Source organism: Mandrillus leucophaeus, unplaced genomic scaffold (assembly GCF_000951045.1).
Source record: "Mandrillus leucophaeus isolate KB7577 unplaced genomic scaffold, Mleu.le_1.0 Scaffold296, whole genome shotgun sequence".
In the NCBI taxonomy this organism is placed as follows: Eukaryota; Metazoa; Chordata; class Mammalia; order Primates; family Cercopithecidae; genus Mandrillus; species Mandrillus leucophaeus.
The window spans coordinates 3,491,886-3,513,229 of record NW_012103098.1 but is presented as its reverse complement, the minus strand read 5'-3'; the positions used below and the strand labels follow the sequence as shown (position 1 = coordinate 3,513,229).

The window sequence follows — 21,344 nt, the reverse complement described above, 5'->3', positions numbered from 1 at the left end:
AAGATGGAAAATTATAAACCAGACAAATACACTAACCAAAGAAACTTGGTCTAATTAATCATATCATACAAAGCATATTTTAATGCAAAAAGCATCTAGAAATAAAGATGATCACTTTATAGTGATAAATATTCACCCACAGGTTGATATACTAATTATAAATCTGTGTGCACCTAATAATATAGGTATAAAATATATAAATCAAGAATTGACAGAATCACAATGAGGAATATGTACACTTACAATGTAGTGGGCCTTTCTAACATACTTCCTTCAGTGTCTGATAGAATAAGAAGAAAAGCAATTAGTAAGTAAGCATATGGAATATTTAAACAACACAATTAACAGCATTGACTTGATCAGCATATATAGAATACCGCACCCAACTGCTGTGGTTGAATCATTATTTTCAAGTACATATTGAATATTTACCAAAATTGACCATATGCTGAGCCTTAAAGAAAGCCTCAACAAGTTTTAATGAATATAAGTCATAGAGATTATGTTCTATGAGCACAATTGAATTAAGCCAGAAATCAATAACAATAAAAACAACTAGAAAATTTCCAAATCTTTAGAAATTAAGCAACATCCTTCTTTACAACTCAGAAGCCAAAGAAGACATCAAAATAGTAATTAGAAGATACTTTAAACTGAAGATATTTCAAACTGAATGATAACAAAACACTACATATTCAAAATTGTAGGATACAGCTAAAACTTGCTTAGAGGGAAACTTATTATTTCAAATGTATGCATTAGGAAAGGTAGAAAACCATGAGCTACTTATCCATCTTAAAATTAAAAAAGCAATTTAAACCCAGTAAAAGTAGGAGAAAAATAATAGAGATAAGGACAGAAAATAACGAAAAGGGAATAAAAGATCAAGGAAAAAAATAATAAAGTCCAAGAAATCTAAAAGGTCTTGGTATCATGAACAGGGTTCCTCATAGTAACACGGTATACTCCTGTTCATCATATGCTTTCTCCTAGATCCCGCATCTCTGAGGAGAATAGGACAGATGTGTCTCTCAGATGAGAATGTAGGTCATCATCTGTGAGAAGCAGGGCATAAACTCAAAACTTCCAGATTTATATTGGCACCCGCCTGTTTCTCTGGAACTACCCAAGGAAGGGTGGATTGTTAAGAGTGAGCCAGTGCCCCTTCTTGGCAGGCACTGGGGGTGAGGTGTGGGTAGTTATATGTCTCTAAGTACCTATGCTTCCTAAAACTAAAGAACACACAGCAGAACAAAGCAACCATGAAGATTTGGCTTAGGTATGATATGCTGCTGTATGCTGTGCTCATAACTTTGATCATTTAGTGCTGGTTGAGGCCAAGACTGGCAAGGCTGCTGGAACAGAAATGGCTGGCAGCTTAGAGGTGGAGGCAGGGATTCTATATAAACCAGGCTGCAGTTTTGCTTTGCATGTGGTATATCCACCCACACCTCTGTCAAGTGCTATGGTGAATGATCCAGGCCCACTGTTGATAGTACATCTTCCAGACCCACAGCCTTTTCCAGGAACAATATGAAATCACTTCCAACCAGCTGGGTTCCACATTGAAATCTTGGTGTGAAGAGTCCCTGTGAGGAAAACTGGCTCCCTTTTTTGATAAAGATCTGGCCTGTGTTTTTGCGTCTCACAAACTCCTCAAGTCTTCAGACTCCAAGGACTTCCAATCCATGCTGACGATGACCATATTCCACTGATACACTCTGTAAATTAGAAACAGAGGCCAAGGCTGACATGATGTATGTCAGAGCCAAAGTCCAAGTGTCCAGCCTTGGTATGAGGTTTAGATATTTCTGTTCAAGGATGGACATTCTCTCACATTATCGGACAAATCTTCATACATGGTTAGACATTCCCTCTGCTGGGAGGATCGTCCCCATGCATGGTTGTTTATGTCCTTGAATAGACATCTCTACACATAATTAGGCATATTCACATGTTTGGTTACCCTGATGTATTGGTTGGATATCCCCATTCAAGGGTGGACATTCCCATTCATAGCTGGACATCCCTACTCATGCATGGACGTTGAAGAGTCCAGCTCCTGTGACTTTTCAGGCCTAAACACAGGCAACGACAAAAGTATTATTTGGCAGGCCTCATGGAAGAAGGCTGCCCTCCCTGCATCAGACTTGGTGTGCAACCAAAGCATTGCAATCTCTGAAAGGAGTTACAGTTAAGGAATAAGGCCCCTGTGGCTTGCTATGCTCTTACTCATATAGTACTTATCTCATTGTAGTCCAGGCAGCTTCATTTGGAGGCCTCATTCTTGCGGACCTTCAGCTGAGGCTTTCTCTAAGTGCTTCTGCCAATATATCCTTAAGTGGGTGGGTTGCGGTGGGCTTAAAGATATTTTTCACTGCTTTGACTTCGTACTCAGTATGTTTCCACCCCTAGCCCTTCATTCTCTCCTTTTTCCCAGCTTCTGGGTTCATAAAACTGCAGACGCCTTTTATTCAGGGCTCCTTTGGCAGTAAGACTGCCCATCCCTGCATCTATGCTGATCCACCTGACCCTCAACCGGTATGCTGTACCGGTATCCTTTTTCCAGTATGAGGGAAAAGGAATATGGGAGAGTGGGCACTGGCTCTAGTTTAGCCTCTTGCTTGTATTGCAGCAGGTAATTAACAACTTCACCCTTACTTTCATTTTGGCTTGTTGTCTTAATCGCCTCCTCTGATGCCTCTCAGTTCAGCTCTCTTTAGCTCAGTTGAGCTCTTGACAGACTTTTTTACTCATGAACGGACATCCTAATCATGGCTGAGTATTGCCCCAGTGGCTGGACCTCCTCCCGTTACTGCACATCCAACCATAGCTGGACATCCTCACCATGGCTGGGAGTGCTTCCTCCATGGCTGGACATTCTGCCAATGTGTGGACATTCCTCCATGACTGGACATGCTACCAATGGCTAGACATCTCCTCCTGTGGCTTACATCCTCCTGTGTCTGGACATTCACAGTCATGGCTAGACATCCCCTTCCTGACTGAACATAATCACCAATGACTAGACATCCCCACCCATGGCTGGATCCCCCCTCATGACTGAACATCCCCTATAGCTGGACACTTGCCCTTCCGCTCACGGATGAAGGGTTTGTCTGCACATTCAGCAACTTCATGGATTTGAGAGGAAGCCACTCATTTCTTCTCCTTTTACTTTCTCCTTCCTTCCTTGGGCAAGTTCTACATTTTCTAATCCTCTGCCTCCAACTCTGTGTTACCTTGTCTCCCCTTAGTATACAGCCAGGGTCTCTATGTCTTTGCATAAATGAGTAGGTTCTATTTTTGCTCTATAAGTTATTGGCATTTGACTTACCATCATTTGTGTTCCTCTTTCCTCTCAAAAAGCTGATGCCCCATCATTTAGGTTTTCAGGCAACCTTAGGTGGACAATTCCTACGTCATGTCTCAGATTAGCTTAATCTCTCTCAGTCTCTGTTTCTCTGTCTCTGACTCCTCCACACCTCATGCATGCACACACTCACACACACTGTTGAGAATGTCATGATGTTCCTACTCCCTAATTTATTACTATAATGGCTCTTGTCTTAGGCCATTCATGCTGTGCTGTAAAAATACCCTAGACTGGGTAATTTTATAGCACAGCGTATAGTCCCTCACTCTCAGCCTGTGTCCCTGGCCACTTCCTGGGAGATCCAGGCACGGGATGTAGAAATTTATTTCTCACAGTTCTGGACACTGGGAAGTCCAAGATCAATGTGTTTGCAGAGGAAGGTGAAGGCTTGCTCTGTTTTATGGACGGCACCGTGTTGCTCTGTCCTCACAGGGGCAAATGTGCATCCTCACATGATAGAAGGTCAAAATGACTCCCTCAAGGTGCTACTATAAAGATACGAATCCCATTCATGAGGATACAGCCTCCCAAAGCCCCACCCCTTAATACTATTACATTAGAGATTAGGTTTCAACATATGAATTTTGAAAGGACACAAACATTCTGACCACAGCAGCTCTGTCAATTATTAGTGTCACGATTGTGGCCTGGATAAAATTTCCATTGCTACTTCCACCAGTCTTTCACTTCCCACAACAGTGTCCACATCATCACACTGGCACACACTCATCGTCTTCCTTTCCTCTACCCTGAAAGTGTCCTTCTCTCATCCACTGATTCCTATATAACAATCCATCCTTTTCTTTTGCCTGTCTCCCTTCTTTTAAGTTATTGTCTAAATTAAGACTCTTTTGGTTGCAAATGACAGAAAATAGACTTGGAAGCCAAAAAAGGGAATTTATTGCTTTATTTAAAAGTTAAGAGGTCTAAGTTGGGCACGGTGGCTCATGCCTGTAATCCCAGCACTTTGGGAGGCCAATGCACATGGATCACCTGAGGTCAGGAGTTTGAGACCAGCTTGGCCAACATGGAGATACCCCATCTCTACTAAAGACACAGAAATTAGCCAGGCATGGTGGCAGGTGCCTGTAATCCCAGCTACTCTACAGGCTGAGGCTGGAGAATTGCTTGAACCCAGGAGGTGGCGGTTGCAGTGAGCTGAGATCGTGCCATTGCACTCCAGCCTGGGCAACAAGAGCAAAACTTCATCTCAAAAAACAAAAAAAAATTAAGAGGTCTATTTGTTTATGTGGCTGCTGTAACAATTACCACATACCTGGTGGCTTAAAAGAAAAGAAATACGTTCTCTTACGGTTCTGGAGGCTAGAGGCTGAAATCCAGGTGTCAGGAGGGCCAAGCTCCTTCCGGAAGCTCTAGGGGAGATTTCCTTCCTTGTCACTTCCAGCTTCTGGTAGTTCCCAGCATTCCTTGGCTTGAGGTCACATCCCTCCTGTCCCTGCCTTCCTCTTCACATCGCCTTGTCTAAAGTGTGTCTCTCTTAAAACTTCCTCTGCCATTCAGTACCTAAATACGGTACCTATGACTGTATTTAGGTCCCATGCAGGTAATCCAGGATAAATCCTTCCTCACAAGACCCTTAAGTTAATCACATCTTTTGTCACAGATAACAGTCACAGATTCTAGGGATTTCATGTGCATACCTTTTAGAGGCCCATTTGTCAGCATACCAGAAGGCCCATTTTTTGTAGTTGGATTCGGAACCCCAGACAGTATTACCAGGCCCCTCCTCACTTCCTATCACACCTGCCCGGTCTGCAAAGTCACAGCAAGCCAGATGGAACTTGAAATAGAGAATGCAATGACATAGGCCTGGCTGTAGGAAAACCTAGCTAACCCCAGATTTGCCAATCTGATGGCCACTTGTGGGAGATCTGTTGCATAAAAGAAGGCCTGGCCCAGGCTGACCCTTGGCTGCTGCCCCTGACAACAGATCTGGTGAAACTTGTCTCTAAAAGAGGCCCTAGTGCTCAGGCTGACTGGGATGCCAACAGAGGCAGGAGGACTGTTTCAACCCCTTTCCCCAGAGAGTGTAAAAACTGGGCTTTATTTTTCGCAGCCCCTGACCAGGCATCTCCATTCAGAGCAAGACATCAGAGAATCCGGCTGCAGCCAGGGCCAGCTGGGAAGACCAGGATTCCACAAGCCTGTGTTTGGCAGGGCCCTCAGGGCCGGCAGAGTGCTTAGCAAGGAGCCAGGAGGACATGGCACTTCAGCTGGGCAACGGCAGGACAGATGCTGTGCCTTATGGTGGGGGATACAGTGGGGGAGCAGCCAGTCAGAGCCAGCCCCTGGGGAAGCCAGAGCCAGCCCCTGGGGAAGCCAGAGCAGGAGCAGGGCAGCAGCTGTGCCTACTGCCTCCCCACCCTGGAGCTGAACAACGAGGCTTCCCTCCCCTCTGCTCAGCACTTCCTGGGAGAACCAGGCATGGGATCTGGGAGGGGAGAGGGACTCGGGGGGCGTGGGGGGATGGTGATGGGGGTGGCATGGGGGTAGGTAAACAACTAGGGGTAGGCAGGGGAAAGGGCTGTCCCTCTGCCAGTGCAGGTCATTGGGCACACAGCCTCTAAATCCTACCACGTCCTCAGAAGCAGCTGTGCTCCTCATCCACTCCCATGTCCCCTCTCCGGCCTACCCCCAGGCTGCCTCATCCTCTGCTGGGCCTGCCTTGGGTGGGTGCTGCTGGGCCACTGCTTTGCTGAGTCTCCCTCTGTCTCTGGGCACCTATGGTGCAACCATCTCTCACGTGGTCTCTCACTGTCTCTGCTTTGTCATCCATGCCCAAGGCCCCTCACTCTCTACCTGTGTCCCTCAGATGTTTGTGTGAACCTTCATCCCAGAAGTCTGAGGTCTGCAACCCTCCACAGGGTCTTTCCATGGTGGGTCCCTCAGGAGAGGTGGGAGGGCCAGTGGGGAGGTGTGCAGGGGTCTTCATGCCTTGCAGCTGGGTGATGCTTCCCTCAGCCCCAAGTCCCTTCTGTGTGTTGGAAGGTGTGGGAGTGGGGATCTGCAGAGCAGCTATAGTATATTTTCAGGTCCAGGGTTCCATCTGGTGCCCAACGCCATTGGCAAGGGCGGGTTGCAAAGATTCTGCTCAGGACCTATTGCCTTTGGCCTGTGCCTCACTTCTCTAAGGGGATCTTTTCTTCAGAAGCTCCTCCTCCTCCCAAAGCAGTAAGAGAACAACTTTCTGCCATCACTGATGAAAGCCATACCTACTCTTGCATGTCTTGCTTTGTAAGGTGGTTGTTTCTGGAATTCTGCATGACAAATCCCTGGAGGTGCCACCAGGCTGGAGATACTGCTACTCCAAATATTCATGGTTCCATTAGTTAGAAAGACAAGGAAAATGGATACTGGCTGGGCAAGTGCAGTCTGCCTCAACTTCTATAGTGGAAAAAGAATAAAAATCCAAACAATTCCTTGCCAATTCAACAAAAGACAACAAAAGTGAAAATGAAAGAAAAAAAAAAAACGACAGCTGGAAATTATGAAGCAATATGGCAGTAAGTCAAAGCATATTAGAAATGAAAATAACCATGAATTTGTAGTAGTGTCTATCAAAATACAGAGACTTTCTTGCTGGATCAAAAGAGAAACACATGTATTTTGTGCACAGAAGGAGATGGGAATTTGAAAATAAAGGAGTGGGTAAGGATACAGCATGGACGGACTCCTGCTTCTAGTAATGACATGCTAAGGAGCTGGAATGGTCCTTTTGCTGAAGGTAACTAGAAAAGCTGATCAATAAACATTTTAAGTTTCTGCTTGAAGAAATTGAAAACAAACAATACAGTAAAAAAAAAAATCACTAGGCCATGATCCAAAGAAAGACACTCAGAAATGCAAATCTGGCCCTGTGGGTATTGTCCAATCACTTCATCAAAAAATGCCTTCTGCACCTTCCCGGTCCCACAGGTTCGTCTCACCACTTATCCTGCCCTCCACCTAGTGCCTGTCTTTTCCATGCCCCTCGTCCTACTATCTTCACCTTGATATCCACTCCCAGCCTTAACTGGCCTCCTCCTCTTCCCTACATTCCCCCCAGAGCCCCACTGCAGCCTCCCCAGTACTCACCCTAAACATTTCAAATGTACTCTTTAGTGACCCCTGGGCAGAAACTCTGAGGGGGACCAGGGCCTGATGCTGACCCCTCAGGCCGTGGCCAGAGGACCTTCTACTGAGCATTGACCTGCGGCACCTGGTGGCTTTTCAGTGGTTAGGTTCAGGCAGAGATGGTGCCTGCTTCTGCAGTGGCTGTGCTGACTCATCTTCTGCCTGTGACAAGAGAGCAGTCAAAGACATTTGTACCATAGCTGGGGCCTCAGAGATATCCTTCTCTGTGTGTGTCCTGTTCTCCCAGGAGGCTGATAACTGGGTGCCCTGCAGACAGGACAGACACAGGGGATTCAGCCACAGTGAGGGAGTGTGCCCTGTCCCTCCAATTCTACTGGCCTCATCAAAGATAATCATTGATAAATTTTGGTTGTGTATGTCTTCCTAATTCCCTTGTTTTCATAGTACTATTATGATATGCTTATAAGTATTTGTCCATCAACTCAGTTTGTTTCACTTGTACTCCATATCAGTACAGACAGAACAAAGTTCTTTTCTGTGGTTTCATTAAGTGCTTGGTTTGATGAATTTTCACAGTTCCATATTCCTTGGTAACCACCACCCAAAACAAGATATAGCACATTCCTCTTTGTTTCCATGTGCTGTTTGCAAGCAAAACCCCTATATCTAGGAATTCATCTGATTCACTTTCTATTGTGGTTCATTTTACCTGTTAGTTTTACCTGTTTTAGAATTTTATATAAATGGAAGAACCTATAGGTAGTCTAGTTTCTTTCATTTAGCACCAAGTTTCTGAGAGTCATCTATGTTATTCCGTGTATGAATATATTCATTTTTGTTACTATTACTCCATTATACTAGTATATCACGAAAGTTTTGTCTAGTCACCTGTTGGTGGACATTTGGGTTGTTTCCAGTTCTGACCTATTTGAATAAAGCTGCTATGAATATCCATGCACATGTCTTTGTAAATGTGTTTTCATTTTTAATTTGCAAATTTTAGGACTGAAACTACTGAGTTACAGGACGGGTGCATGTTGAACTTCATTAGGAAGTGCCAAACCATTTTCCAAAGTGGTTCTGCTGTTTCACACCTTTTTATCAGCAGTGTATAAGAGATCTACCCATTCTGAATCCCTGCCAGGATGTAGTACTGTCAGATTTCTTGTGTTAGCCATTCTCTTAGGGTGTCTAGGGGTATTTCATTTTGGTTCTCATTTTTATTTCCCTCATGACTATTGATATTGAGCATCTTTTCATGTGCTTCTTAGTCATTCCTAAATCTCCTTTTCTGAAGCACCTGTTTGAGTATTTTTCTACTAATTCATTCTTTCTCATCTTTATATGGCTCAATTGTTTCATTGAACTGAAATCCATGTGACTGAATTTTGTATTTGATGGAGGTTTAGGTTGTCTCAATTTTTGTTTTTATTAACTAGATTGAAATCACTAGCTATATACTTCTTTGTGCTAATTAGCCAGTATTTCCAGTGGCTTGCTTTTGTAGTCAAATTGTGGCCATGTCTGCAAAAAAGAATGGACAAGAGTTCCACATATTCACTGGAAAAGACTCAGCTGTTGGAAGCCATTCTGATGCCAGAGTCATAGGTGCCCTTATGACATCATCACACTCTCTCTTCCTTCAGACTTCCTGCCACAGTGGTGGCTAGAGGAGTACAGACCTGAGTATAATGGAGACCTCTAGCCTCTAATCATGGGCACTGAAGGGGATTGCAGACTTGAAGGGGTTGACCAACTACCTGCAAGTCATGGGCATTCAATTTTGTGTAAGAGACAACCAGTTCACCCAAAGATGCAGGCAGGGGGAGGTGAATTCCCACAGTTAATCAGGATTCAAGCCCTGTGTCTATGGTCTCTGCGAAAGCCAAGAGGTTAAGGATGTGGTGAACTTGGCTGAAAACTGGGTATCCTGCAGACAGGACAGACACAAGGGATTCAGTCACAGTGAGGGAGTGTGCCCTGAGTTCTATAAAGAACTATCTACCCACACCTCTCCTCTTTAAAATCTGATTACAGAAGGATGGCCGTGTTCACCAAACCATAACGGAAGATGATGATGAAACCACACTGTCGAAACAAATGGAGCGGGAGAAAATGCCTCCTTCCCGCAAACCAAAGGTAAGTCAGAGCAGGCCCTCAAGGTTGGAAGAGACCCCACACCTGCAATATCTCTGACCCATGCCACCCAGTAGTGGTGGTTGTCTTCTCTGTGGCTCATAGAATTAGTTAATCATGGAATTTCTTGTCTGAACTAGGAAACATTTGTGAGTGAAAGGTGTTGCTATTAATCCTTACTCAAGAACCACCACCATAAACCAAGAATTCCAAAAGAAGGCATTGTAATCTTAGGAGATGACAGCTCCATGCATGTTTTTGACCTAAAGATGTTCCAGAAGGACAAGATGTGGAGGTGGAAGACAGTGATATGGATGATCCTGAACTTGTGTAGGCCTAGGCTAATGTATGTTTGTTCCGTAATATGCAGCAAAAAAGTTTTGAAAGTACAAAAAAATTCTAATAGAAAAAAGCTAATAGGATAAGTATATAAAGAATATATTTTTGTACAGCTATATAGTATGTTTATGTTCTAAGCTGTGTTATTATTATGGGTCAAAATTTTAAAAAATTAATATGTTTATAAAGTAAAAATGTTACATTAAGCTAAGGTCAATTTATTATTGAATAAAGAAAATTTTAAAATAAATTCAGTCTAGCCCACACGTACAGTGTTAACATCATCTATAGCAGTACATGATAACGTCTTAGGCCTTCACATTCACTTACCACTCACTAACTCACTGACCTAGAACAATTTTGAGTCCCACAACCTCCATTTACGGTAAGTGCCCTATGCAGGTCTACCATTTAAAATCTTTTATACCATATTTTTACTGCACCTTTTCTATGTTTAGATACGCAAATACTTATCATTGTGTTATAATTGCCTATTGTATTCAGTATGGTAACAGTATGGTAATACAGGTTTGTAGCCTAGGGGATATAAGCTCTATCCTACAGCATAGGTGTAGGCTATAGGTTTGTGTAAGTACACTCTATGGTGTTCATATAATGAGGAAATCACCTAGTGATGGTTTAGAATGTATTCCCATCATTAAACGATGCATGATTATACTTACAGAAACAATGAAATCTTATTAAAAATAATTTGGAATTATAATGGTCATTTGTAGAATGTTCTAGATAAACAAGACTATTCATCTAAGAAGTGCATTTAAAATAAGGGCTCCAAAATTAGGCCCACTCAGGGATGTCTATTTTAATTATATGCAGAAGCTTCCAAAAAGATTTTTTTAATTGCCTTTTTAAAAAGACTCCTTACCAAGGGAAAAGGAATAGCTTAAGTAACTAATTGATAAGAAAATTGGAATCTGCTAACCTTTTCAATTAGTTACCATCCCACCTCAAAGATGAAAAGAAAGCTAGAAAAAAATGTTTATAAGAGTTAAATCCTCAGGTCACCATGTATGCTTCTCTAACCACCAATATGCCCCGACAAGATTCTTGAGTTTATAGTTATCTGTGATGAGTCCAGGCATAGAAAATGCTTTGTCTGGGCTAGGCACAGTGGCTCACACCTGTAATCCCAACACTTTGGGAGGCTGAGGCGGGCAGTTAACTTGAACCCAGGAGTCTGAGACCAGTCTAGGCAACATGGTGAAACCCTGTCTCTATAAAAAAAAAAAAAAAAATACAAAAATTAGTTGGGCATAGTGGCGTGTGCCTGTAGTCCTAGCTGCTTAGGAAGCTGAGGTGGGAGGATTGTTTGAGCCCTGGTGGCAGAGGTTACAGTGAGCTGAGATGGTACCACTGCACTCCAGCCTGGGTGACAGAGTGAGACCCTGTCTCAAAAGAAGAAAAAGAAGAAGGAGAAGAAGTGAGGAGGAGGAGGAGGAGGAGGAGGAGGCGGAAGGAGAAGGAGAAGAAGAAATGCTCTGTCTGCTCTATTACTAATGGGCTTTGCCCTGTATTTAGCAATCTAGTTAAGAAACAGAAGCTAAATTAAAAAGCTGGCTATCTAAATTAGTCTCCAATGCATTCTTTTCTGGCATTGAGTTGGTTATTTTTATTTCAATAAAAATTTTTTTAGAAACAGGGTCTTGCTCTGTCACCCAGGCTGGAGTGCAATGGCATGATTGTGGCTCACTACAGCCTTGACCTCCTGGGCTCAAGTGATCCTCTCACATCAACCTCATGAGTCACTGGGACTATAGGTGTGTGCCACCATGCACAGCTAATTTTTTATTTTTTGTAGCAATGGTATCTCATTATGTTGCCCAGCCGGTCTTGAACTCCTGGATTCAAGCGATCCTCCTGCCTCAGCCTCCCAAAGTGCTGGGATTACAGGTGTGAGCCACCATACCTGGCCCAGCTAGTTATTTTGAAACAAGGAACTCAATAACTCACAACAAACAACCCAAATAATCCCATTAAAAGGTGGGCAAAGGACATGAATAGACTTTTGTTTTTGAGATGGAGTCTCACTCTGTCGCCCAGGCTGGAGTGCAGTGGCGTGATCTCTTTGATTATTTCTTAAATAATCAAAAACATAATAAAGACAATTCAGGAATTAGCTTGATAAAACATAAAGTCTTCATTTTTTTAGGTGAGTTATCAAAAAGGTAAAAAAAAAAAAAAAAACCTCCTTTAGTGTAATTGTTTTTCTTTTCTTTTTCTTTCTTTCTTTCTTTTTTTTTTTTTTTGACAGTCTCGCTCTGTAGCCCAGGCTGGAGTGAGTGGTGGTGCAATCTCTGCTCACTGCAAGCTCCGCCTCCCAGGTTCACACCATTCTCCTGCCTCAGCCTCCCCAGTAGCTGGGACCACAGTCGCCCACCACCACGCCAGGCTAGTTTTTTTTTATTTTTAGTAGAGACAGGGTTTCACTGTGTTAGCCAGGATGGTCTCGACCTCCTGACCTCGTGATCCACCCATCTCGGCCTCCCAAAGTGCTGGGATTACAGGCGTGAGCCACTGTGCCTGGCCGACTTTTTTTTAAAGATGATGTACAAATGGCCAATAGGCATATGAAAAAATGCTCAATATGACTAATCATCAGACAAATGCACATTAGAACAACAATGAGATGTCATCTTACATATGTCAGAATGACTATTATATTAAAAAATAATAACAACAAATGTTGATGAGGATGCAGGGAAAAGCGAACTCTTATACCCTGTTGGTGGGAATGTAAATTAGCACAATGTCTATGGAAAACAGTATGGAGATTTCTCAAAGAACTCAAAGTAGAACTACTGGTATCTACTCAAAATAAAAAGAAATCATTAATATCAAAAAGATACCTGTTCCTCTATCTCTGTTGTAGCACTATTCACAATAGCAAAGATAGGGAATCAACCTAAGTGTCCATCCACAGATTATTGGATTAAAAAACATGTTTATATATGCAATAGAATACTATTCAGCCTAAAAAAGAATGAAATCATGTCTTTTGTAGAAACATGGATGGAACTGGAGGTGAGTTAGTAAAACAAGTCAGAAACAGGAAGACAAATACTGCATGTTCTTGCTTATAAGTGAGAGCTAAACAAAAGGTACACATAGATGTAGAGTGTAGAATGATAGAGGGTGAGAGAGTGGGAGGAGGTGTATGATGAAAAATTACTTAATAGCTGGAAGCCATCATCCTCAGTAAACTAACACAAACAGAAAACCAAACACAGCATGTTCTCACTCACAAGTGGAAGTTGAACATAGAGAACATGTGGGACACAGAGAGAGGAACAACATACACCAGGACCTGTTGAGGATGGGGGGTGAGGGGAGTGAACTTAGAGAATGAGTCAATAGGTCCAGCAAACCAGCATGGCACACATATACCTATGTAACAAACCTGCACGTTCTGCACATGTATCCTGTTTCTTTTTCTTTTTTTTTTTTTTTTGAAGAAATAAAGAAAAAAATGTAAATAATGAAATTTTAAAAATAAAAGTAATACAAATTACTTAATAGGTATAATGTACATTATTCAGGTGATGGATAGCCTAAAAGCCCTGACATCACCACTATGCAATCTATGCATGTAGTAAAATTATACTTGTTCTCCATAAATTTATACAAATAAAAATTTTAAATGCAAAAATGAAACTCTTGTAAAAATTGATACCTATAAAGGAAAATTACTAAAAATTTTTGTAATGAGAGAAAGCTTTGGCATAAATCTACATAATGAGCTTCACCTTTGCTGACTGCCTTGTCTTAACTGAACTTTCTACCTATACCATTCCTTGTCTTGGCAAATAACAGTATTTAAGCTTGAGATCTAAGTTTTATGACTTTGGTATGTAAGTTTTCTTCCTTGTTTTACCTAAGCGTCAGCCCTAGGAAAACGCAAGTTTAGGGTAGAAAAATTTTAGATGATTATTACAAATGGAATAAATAAAATGGACATTGTTAAAGTTAAAATGAAGGTTTAATATACCAGAGATTGTATGGGCCAGAGGGACTCTGCTGGTCCCCTAACATTACAGAACCCCAATTCAGTCTGCTGTACCTATTCCAGTTTGGAAAAATTTTAAAACCAAAAGTCAAAGATTACAATGAGAAATCTGATCTGACATGCTTAGGGCAATGACCAGATAGGTAAATCAAGATAAGAATTGACAATAGGGCAAAGATTCTTTGATTCAACCCCATGCTGGGATAGGTGTAGGATATAATAAATTCTTCTTCAAAGATTTTAGCTTGTAAATTGTTAAGTGCAATGAGTTCTGAGATCCTCTCGAAAGAACCAATGTATTAGTACATTCAGCTCCCCTGTTCTTTGTTCTTCATTTTAAAGTTTAACTTCCTTGTTCTCTTCGTCTCCTTGCCCCTAGTTTCAGTAAACAGCCCCCTCCTAGCCTCTATCACCTGCTCTGTCCTGAGTCACCCCTGGTCACCGCTCTGACCTGAGTCATCCTGAGTCACCTGTTCTGTAACTGTCCTCCCCATCAAACTACTCACCTCGCCACTCCAACTCATACCCCCCTCTCTTTAAAATAGTCGATCGGAATTAGCTTAATACTGTGCAGTCCAACCCTAGCCAATAGGGGAACAACACAGCAGTAGGGGCTACCTGCATCAGGAATAAGAACCCCTTCCCCTCCCTTGTTCAGCTGTGCTGTCACCATTGCTCCATCTGTGAGATGCACCCTTCTATAGAAGTAAATTGCCTTGCTGAGAAAATGTATGCTCGAGTGCTATTTCTTTTGTGGCACTGAAAGTTTATTTATAACATGGGTAAAATGTTCATATGGTAAAGAAGAGAGATATCTTCAGAGTAAATGATTTTTGTTAAAGACAAGTGAGCCCTTGAAAGAATAGATGATGATTTGTGACAAAGTTTATCTGGGTGTAGTGTTGACATCTAGTCTCCACTCCTGTTATAGGAGTTAGTCTTCCCAGGTTGATGAAACTCCCAGGGAGAGGACTGAAAATAATTGAGTTCCTTTTGGAGGATCTGTCTTTAGGCAGATAAGGGGAATTCAGAGAAAGTCTCCTTTTGAATTTTGCTGTTTTTCAAGTGCCTTCAGCTTGAAGTAATCAGTACACCAAAGCAGCATATTTTGGAGTGGCATTTCATGAACTCCTTCAATGGCTAGCTTTGTTTAATGAGCAATTTGAACAATTGCTAGGAGTGAATTAGGTAAATGTAAGCAGGATAAAAATTTACACTTTCAAAAATATCTTTAGTAACTTGAAATCTAAAAGTTACATTAAATTAAGTAATAAATATTTATTAAATGGCTAAGTTATTTCTAAGAAAGTTAAAATATGAAAACATTAATTACTGAACATAAATTTAAAGTTTATATACTTTGGCATCCAGTTTTTATGTGGTATAGAGAAGGTAAATATATTTGAGTCTGTTAATAAACATGAAAAATTATATTACAAGTAAACATGTCTCTAGAAATTATGAAAATGCTGCTCATCTACAGAATGCTGATATAAAACAGCTCACAAGGCTTATTAGTTTTCATAAAAAATTAAGAATACTAGGGATTAAAACTCTAATATGTGCTAACTGAAACTAGAGAATAAGAGAAACAACTCTGTATGTGAGGAAAAATAAGATGTTTTGTAAAGGAAGTTATAAGGTAAGAGGTAAGAAAAAAAGACAGTAATTTTTGTCCTAAAGTGAGTAGTCACTCACTTTTCCACAATGGAAAGAGGAAGAGTATAGGACAAACTAAATGGATATAACAAATTTGTAGAAGGTTTGTGAAAAGGAAATTTTGAAAGACACATCTGTGTGGTCAAGTTGGCTGATACGGTTTGGCTCTGTGTCTCCACCCAAATCTCACCTTGAATTGGAATTCCCAATGTTGGGGGAGGAACTTGGTGGGAAGTGATTGGATCATGGGGGCGAACTTCCCCCATGCTGTTTTTGTGCTAGTAAGAGAGTTCTCACAAGATCTAATGGTTTAAAAGTATGTGGCACTTCCCCTCTTGCTCTCTCTCTCTCTCTCCTGCTGTCTTGTGAAGAAGGTGCTTGCTTCCCCTTCGCCTTCTGCCAAGATTGTCAGTTTCCTGAGGCCTCTCAGTTATGCTTCCTGTTATGCCTGTGGAACTGTGAGTCAATTAAACCTCTTTTTAAAAAAAATAAATTAGCCAGTCTCAGGTAATTCTTTATAGCAGTGTGAGACCAGGCTAATACAGAATATTGGTACCAAGAGTGGGGTACTGCTATAAAGATACCTGAAAATGTGGAAGCAGCTTTGGAACTGAGTAATAAGCAGAGGTTGGAACAGTTTGGGAGAGCGCAGAAGAAGACAAGAAGATGTGAGAAAGTTTGGAACTTCCTAGAGACTTGTTGAATGGTTGGGACCAAAATGCTGGTAGTGATATGAACAGTGAAGTCCAGGCTGAGGTGGTCTCAGATGGAGATGAAGAACTTATTGGGAACTGGAGTAAAGTTCATCTTTGCTATCCTTTAGCAAAGAGACTGGCAGCATTTTGCCCCTGCCCTAGATATCTGAAGAACTATGAACTTGAGAGAGATGATTTAGGGAGTCTGGCATAAGAAATTTCTAAGCATCAAAGCATTCAAGAGGTGACCTGGCTGTTTCTAAATGTGTATGCTCATATGCATAAAGAGATGGTCTGAAATTGCAACTTACATTTAAATGGGAAGCAGAGCATAAAAGTTGGAAAGTTTGTAGCCTGACCGTGTGGTAGAAAAGAAAAACCCATTTTTCTGGTGAGGAATTCAAGGTTGCAGAATTCACATAAGAGGAGCTGAATATGATAGCCAAGACAATGGGGAAAATGCCTCAAGGGTATTTCACAAACACTCATGGCAGCCCTTCCCATCACAGACCTGGAGACCTAGAGGGGAAAAATGGTTTTTTGGGCAAGGTCCAGGGCCCAGCTAGTCTGTGCAGCCTCAGGACATGGTACCCTGCATCCCAGTCACTCCAGCTCCAGCCATCATTAAAAGGGACCAAGATACAGCTCAGGCCATGGCTTCAGATAGGGCATACCCAAAGCCTTGATGGTTTCCACGTGGTGTTAGGGCTGCAAGTGTGCAGAAGGCAAGAGTTGAGATTTTGGAGCCTCTACCTAGATTTCAGAGGGTGCATGGAAATGCCTGGATGTCCTGGCAGAAGTCTGCTGCAGGGGTGGAGCTCTAATGGAGAACTTCTACTAGGGCAGTGCAGGGTGGAATTGTGGGGTCAGAGCCCCCAGAGTCCCCACTGGAGCACTGCCTAGTGGAGCTGTGAGAAGAGGGCCACCATCCTCCAGACCCCAAAATGATAGATCCACTGACAGCTTGCACTGTTCACCTGGAAAAGGCACAGGCACTCAATGTCAGGCCATGAAAGCAGCCAAGGGGGTTGTACCCTGCAGAGCCACAGGGACAGAGCTGCCAAAGGCCTTGGGAGTCCACCCCTTGCATCAGCATGCCCTGTATAGAGACATAGAGTCAAAAACGATTATTTTGGAGCTTTAAGATTTAATGACTGCCCTGTTGGATTTCAGATTTTATAGGACCTGTAACCCCTTTGTTTTTGCCAATTTCTCCCATCTGGAACAGGAGCATTTACCCAATGCCTCTGCCTTCATTGTTATCTTGGAAGTAACAAACTGGTTTTTGATTTTACAGGTTTTTGGGCAGAACAGACTTACCTTGTCTCAGGTGAAACTTTGGACTGTGGATTATTGAGTTAATGCTGGAATGAGTTAAGACTTTGAGGGAATGTTGGGAAGCCATGATTATGTTTTGAAATATGAGAAGGACTTGAGATTTGGGAGGGCCTAGGGGAAGAATAATATGGTTTGGCTCCATGCCCCCACGTAAATCTCATGTTGGATTGTAATCCCCATGTGTTGGTGGAGGGACTTGGTGGGAGGTGACTGAATCATGGAGGCAGGCTTCCCCCATGCTGTTCTCATGAGAGTGAATGAGTTATTATGCAATCTGGTTGTTTAAAAGTGTATCGTGTTTCCCTCTTTGCTCTCTGTCTGGCTGTCATGTGAAGAGGTGCTTGCTTACACTTCACCCTTCCGCAATGATTGTAAGTTTCTTGAGGCCTCCCCAGCCATGCCTTCTGTAGAGCCTGTGGAACTGTGAGTCAATTAAACCTCTTTTCTTCATAAATTACCCAGTCACAGGTAGTTCTCTACAGCAGTGTGAGAATACACTAATACACTCTTCAACTAAGGACAGAAACTGCTTTTCTCATGAAGACCTGTAAGCTGAAGCTGGACAACTTGGACAACCCTCATGCCTGATGTGTGGGCCACTCAGACAGGTCATTGAAATACCCAGTGTTATGCCCAGAGACATTCAAACTGCAAAGCAGAATGCGAAGTTGATGATGACTTCATGCTGTGGGCAGCTTTTCCCAAGAAGTCAGAACCAGACTGCCCATCACGAGACTCATCCCTTTAATGTTTTCCTTGCTTATGCTTACCTCTTTCACATGACAGAATGTTGCCGTCATTAGAATTTCACAATCAGTAGCTTCTGCAGATAATTTGACTGAGTTTAGATCTGTTATGCTAAACCCAAATCTTTATATGACCTAAGAGATCCTTTAATCCACACAGTGGCTAACTCTAGAGGCATTCCTACCACAACTCTGTTCAGACTGTACTGGTGGTCCTTTTTATAGAGTCGTACTTCTAGAATCACTTGTTCTCACTCCTTGTTTTAATTTTGCACAGTCATGGGATTCTAGATTATGGAATGGCTACCTACTGGCTGATCAAGGAGGTAACTGTGCAGTTGCTAACACTTCTTGTTGCACATTAACTGTTAGACTCAGTTGCAAAACAACATTAAAGAGAAGGCTTCCTTGTTAAAAGTAGTAGGTTTCTGGTCTGGCTTGTTCTTTATCTAGTAAATTTTAGTTGGTTTGGCTCATGGGAAGCCTGGATGAGGAGCATACTCCAAACACTTGGTATTATCCTCCTGATAGTCATGATAGTACTGTCCCTGGTGTGTTATACTCTCTCAAAAGGTCTTAAATGTTCACAGACAGCCATCTGCCAAATGCTAAATGGTCTCTCTCTATCTGGAATGATGAAAACTCAAGGAAACCATGAAAACAAGGACATGCTAACCTATGAATGACATGTTCAGACCAAAAACACAAAGTGATGGCTCCTGAGAGTAGCACTGAAGTTTTAGTCAGACTCTCAGGTAGATGAGAGACTGAACAAAAGGGGAAATTGCTACACAACGTTTATGGGAGGCCATTGCTTTGGACTAGCCTCCTGCACTAGGTCCCAGCACATTAGCCCAAACCAGAACGGAGTCACTCATACTAGGTGCTATGAAGTCAGACTGAAATCTGAAATGGGCCAGTTTTCAAAAAAATCCAGATTTACAGCAATCAATCAGAAGGAACCCAGTTCACCTGAATGATCATGATAAAGAAGTTTCCTCTGTTTTAACCCTATAAGGAAAGTAACTTTCAAACAGCAATCTCCATTTTGTTTCCCGTTTCTGCTGTTTTCAGCCCTTTTCTGCCTATAAAGCCAACACCTCTGTTCAGCTCATCTTAACACTCTTCTGTTTTATAGAATGATGTAGTACCCAATTCTGAAATCACAAAAGAAAGCCAATTAGAACTCTAAATACAATTTGTTCTAAATTTGTCTTTTAACACAGCCATGCCTGAGCTATTATGAGCTCTACTATAGGAAATCTTTGGTCAGTGAGTCAAGAAACCCCTGTTTTCACTCAATTCAGTTTGCCAAGACAGATAGCAAAAGAGTAGGGCACCTCAACAGGTTATTAAACAAAGGAGGGTTTAATTTTATGTGAGCAACTTTTGAGGAAGTGGTTTTCAAACACTGGTTTTTGAATCGGAATCTCAACAGAGAGTGTACCTAGGGAGTTCTTGACAGTAAACATGGAATTATCTCTCAACTAATACAAACAGAAGACCATAGCATGCCTCTGATACTGAGGAGAGTAGTGAAAGGGAAGCTGCTGTGGTTTAATGGATAACTCAGCTCACACCTAGAATCAGAATGGCTAGAGGGTGAACGGAACATGAGTTAGTCACCCACGAGCCTTATTTGGGATTTTACACTTTGCCTCATTCAACAAGTCAGTAGCAGGGAGCCAGGCACACTCATCAGCCACTCATGAAACAACTCAATCAGGAATAGATGAGCTGGTCAAGGCCTTCCCTTCTCTTGCCCTGTATTCTGCTTATACAAAGCAAGTGTGTGGTAGCCTTCGCTTTCAGGATAACCTCTCATCTCTGTCTCCTAAAGAAAGTGGACAATCTCCCCATGGAGAGAGCCTATTGTGGGTATGGGAACTAAGAGAGAAACAGTAAGAGCAGTACGTCCCAACTTTCAGCACACACCACAGTCCTGTGGAAGGCTTGGTAAAGCAGATTACTGGGCCCCACCTAGCACTTCTCATTCAGTGTTATCGAGGTCCCAGAATGTATGTTTCTAACAATTTTCCAGGTGATGCTATGGCTGCTGTTCTGGGGCCCCGTCCTTTGAGAACCACTGGGGTAGAGCATAGCTATATCTGGAGGAAGGTAACTGTGAATGTTAGCATAATCAAAAGAACAGTGGTTTCAATAAATGAGAAGATTGTGTCTCCTTCCCATATATGTCTGGCAGAGGTGGTCCAGGCTTGGTATGGCACTCCATAGGGTGAGAAGTCTTGGCCCCGTCTAACGTATTACTCTGCTATGTATTGCCTCCATTCCCGAGGTCGTCAATAATCCAAAAATGAGTGCTACAAATTCAATAATTACATTGACAATGTAGCAGCAGGAAAAAAAGGAGGGGAAATGCATACTCCTTCTCTTTAAGGGTGTATTCTTGACATTTCTGGTTCCAGTTTGCCCACAGCTTAGAAGGACATAAAAGGAGACCTGAACGAAAGGAGAGATATGCTATATTCTTTCAAAAAATGTGTTAATAGTGTAAGGCTGTCAATTATCTCCAAAGTAATCTATTAAAATTATATTCCACTCACAAAATTAAAGCTGATTCTAATTGAAATCTTCTTGTGATTTATGGGAACTTGACACATTAGGGCAAAAAATAATACCATAGAGCAAATGTCCACAATTAGTTAAGTCAATTTGGGAAAAAAGAGAAAAGGAGTTGAAACATGCTTACCGACATTAAAATGTGTTACAAAGCAATTAGTTTGAAATTGAGGCATTAAGAGTAATGCCTTAGTAAGAGCTAAGGTGGTATATAAACATTTGCTTAAGTCTGAGCACCGTGGCTCATGCCTGTATTCCCAGCACTTTGGGAGGTCAAAGTGGATGGATCATCTGAGGTCAGGAGTTCAAGACCAGCCTGGCCAACACGATGAAACCCCATCTCTACTAAATATTAA

At 42.1% G+C, this 21,344-nt stretch overlaps 1 protein-coding gene across 2 annotated transcripts in view; it reads left to right on the top strand.

Moving 5' to 3' along the window:
- Positions 1 to 9,140: 9,140 nt before the first annotated feature.
- LOC105544031 (IQ domain-containing protein F5-like) overlaps positions 9,141 to 21,344 on the top strand; it is a 17,624-nt gene continuing 5,420 nt past the window's right edge. The window contains exons 1-3 of one of the 2 annotated variants that reach the window (XR_001006706.1): positions 9,141 to 9,300; positions 9,509 to 9,610; positions 9,748 to 9,831. Coding sequence is in view for 1 of the 2 variants with exons in the window: in XM_011986267.1 (XP_011841657.1) it covers positions 9,241 to 9,300; positions 9,509 to 9,610 (162 nt within the window). In the remaining variant the exon portion in view is untranslated. Of the gene's footprint in view, positions 9,301 to 9,508; positions 9,611 to 9,747; positions 9,832 to 21,344 lie in introns of those variants that run through there. The other variant, XM_011986267.1, reaches the window with a different exon arrangement.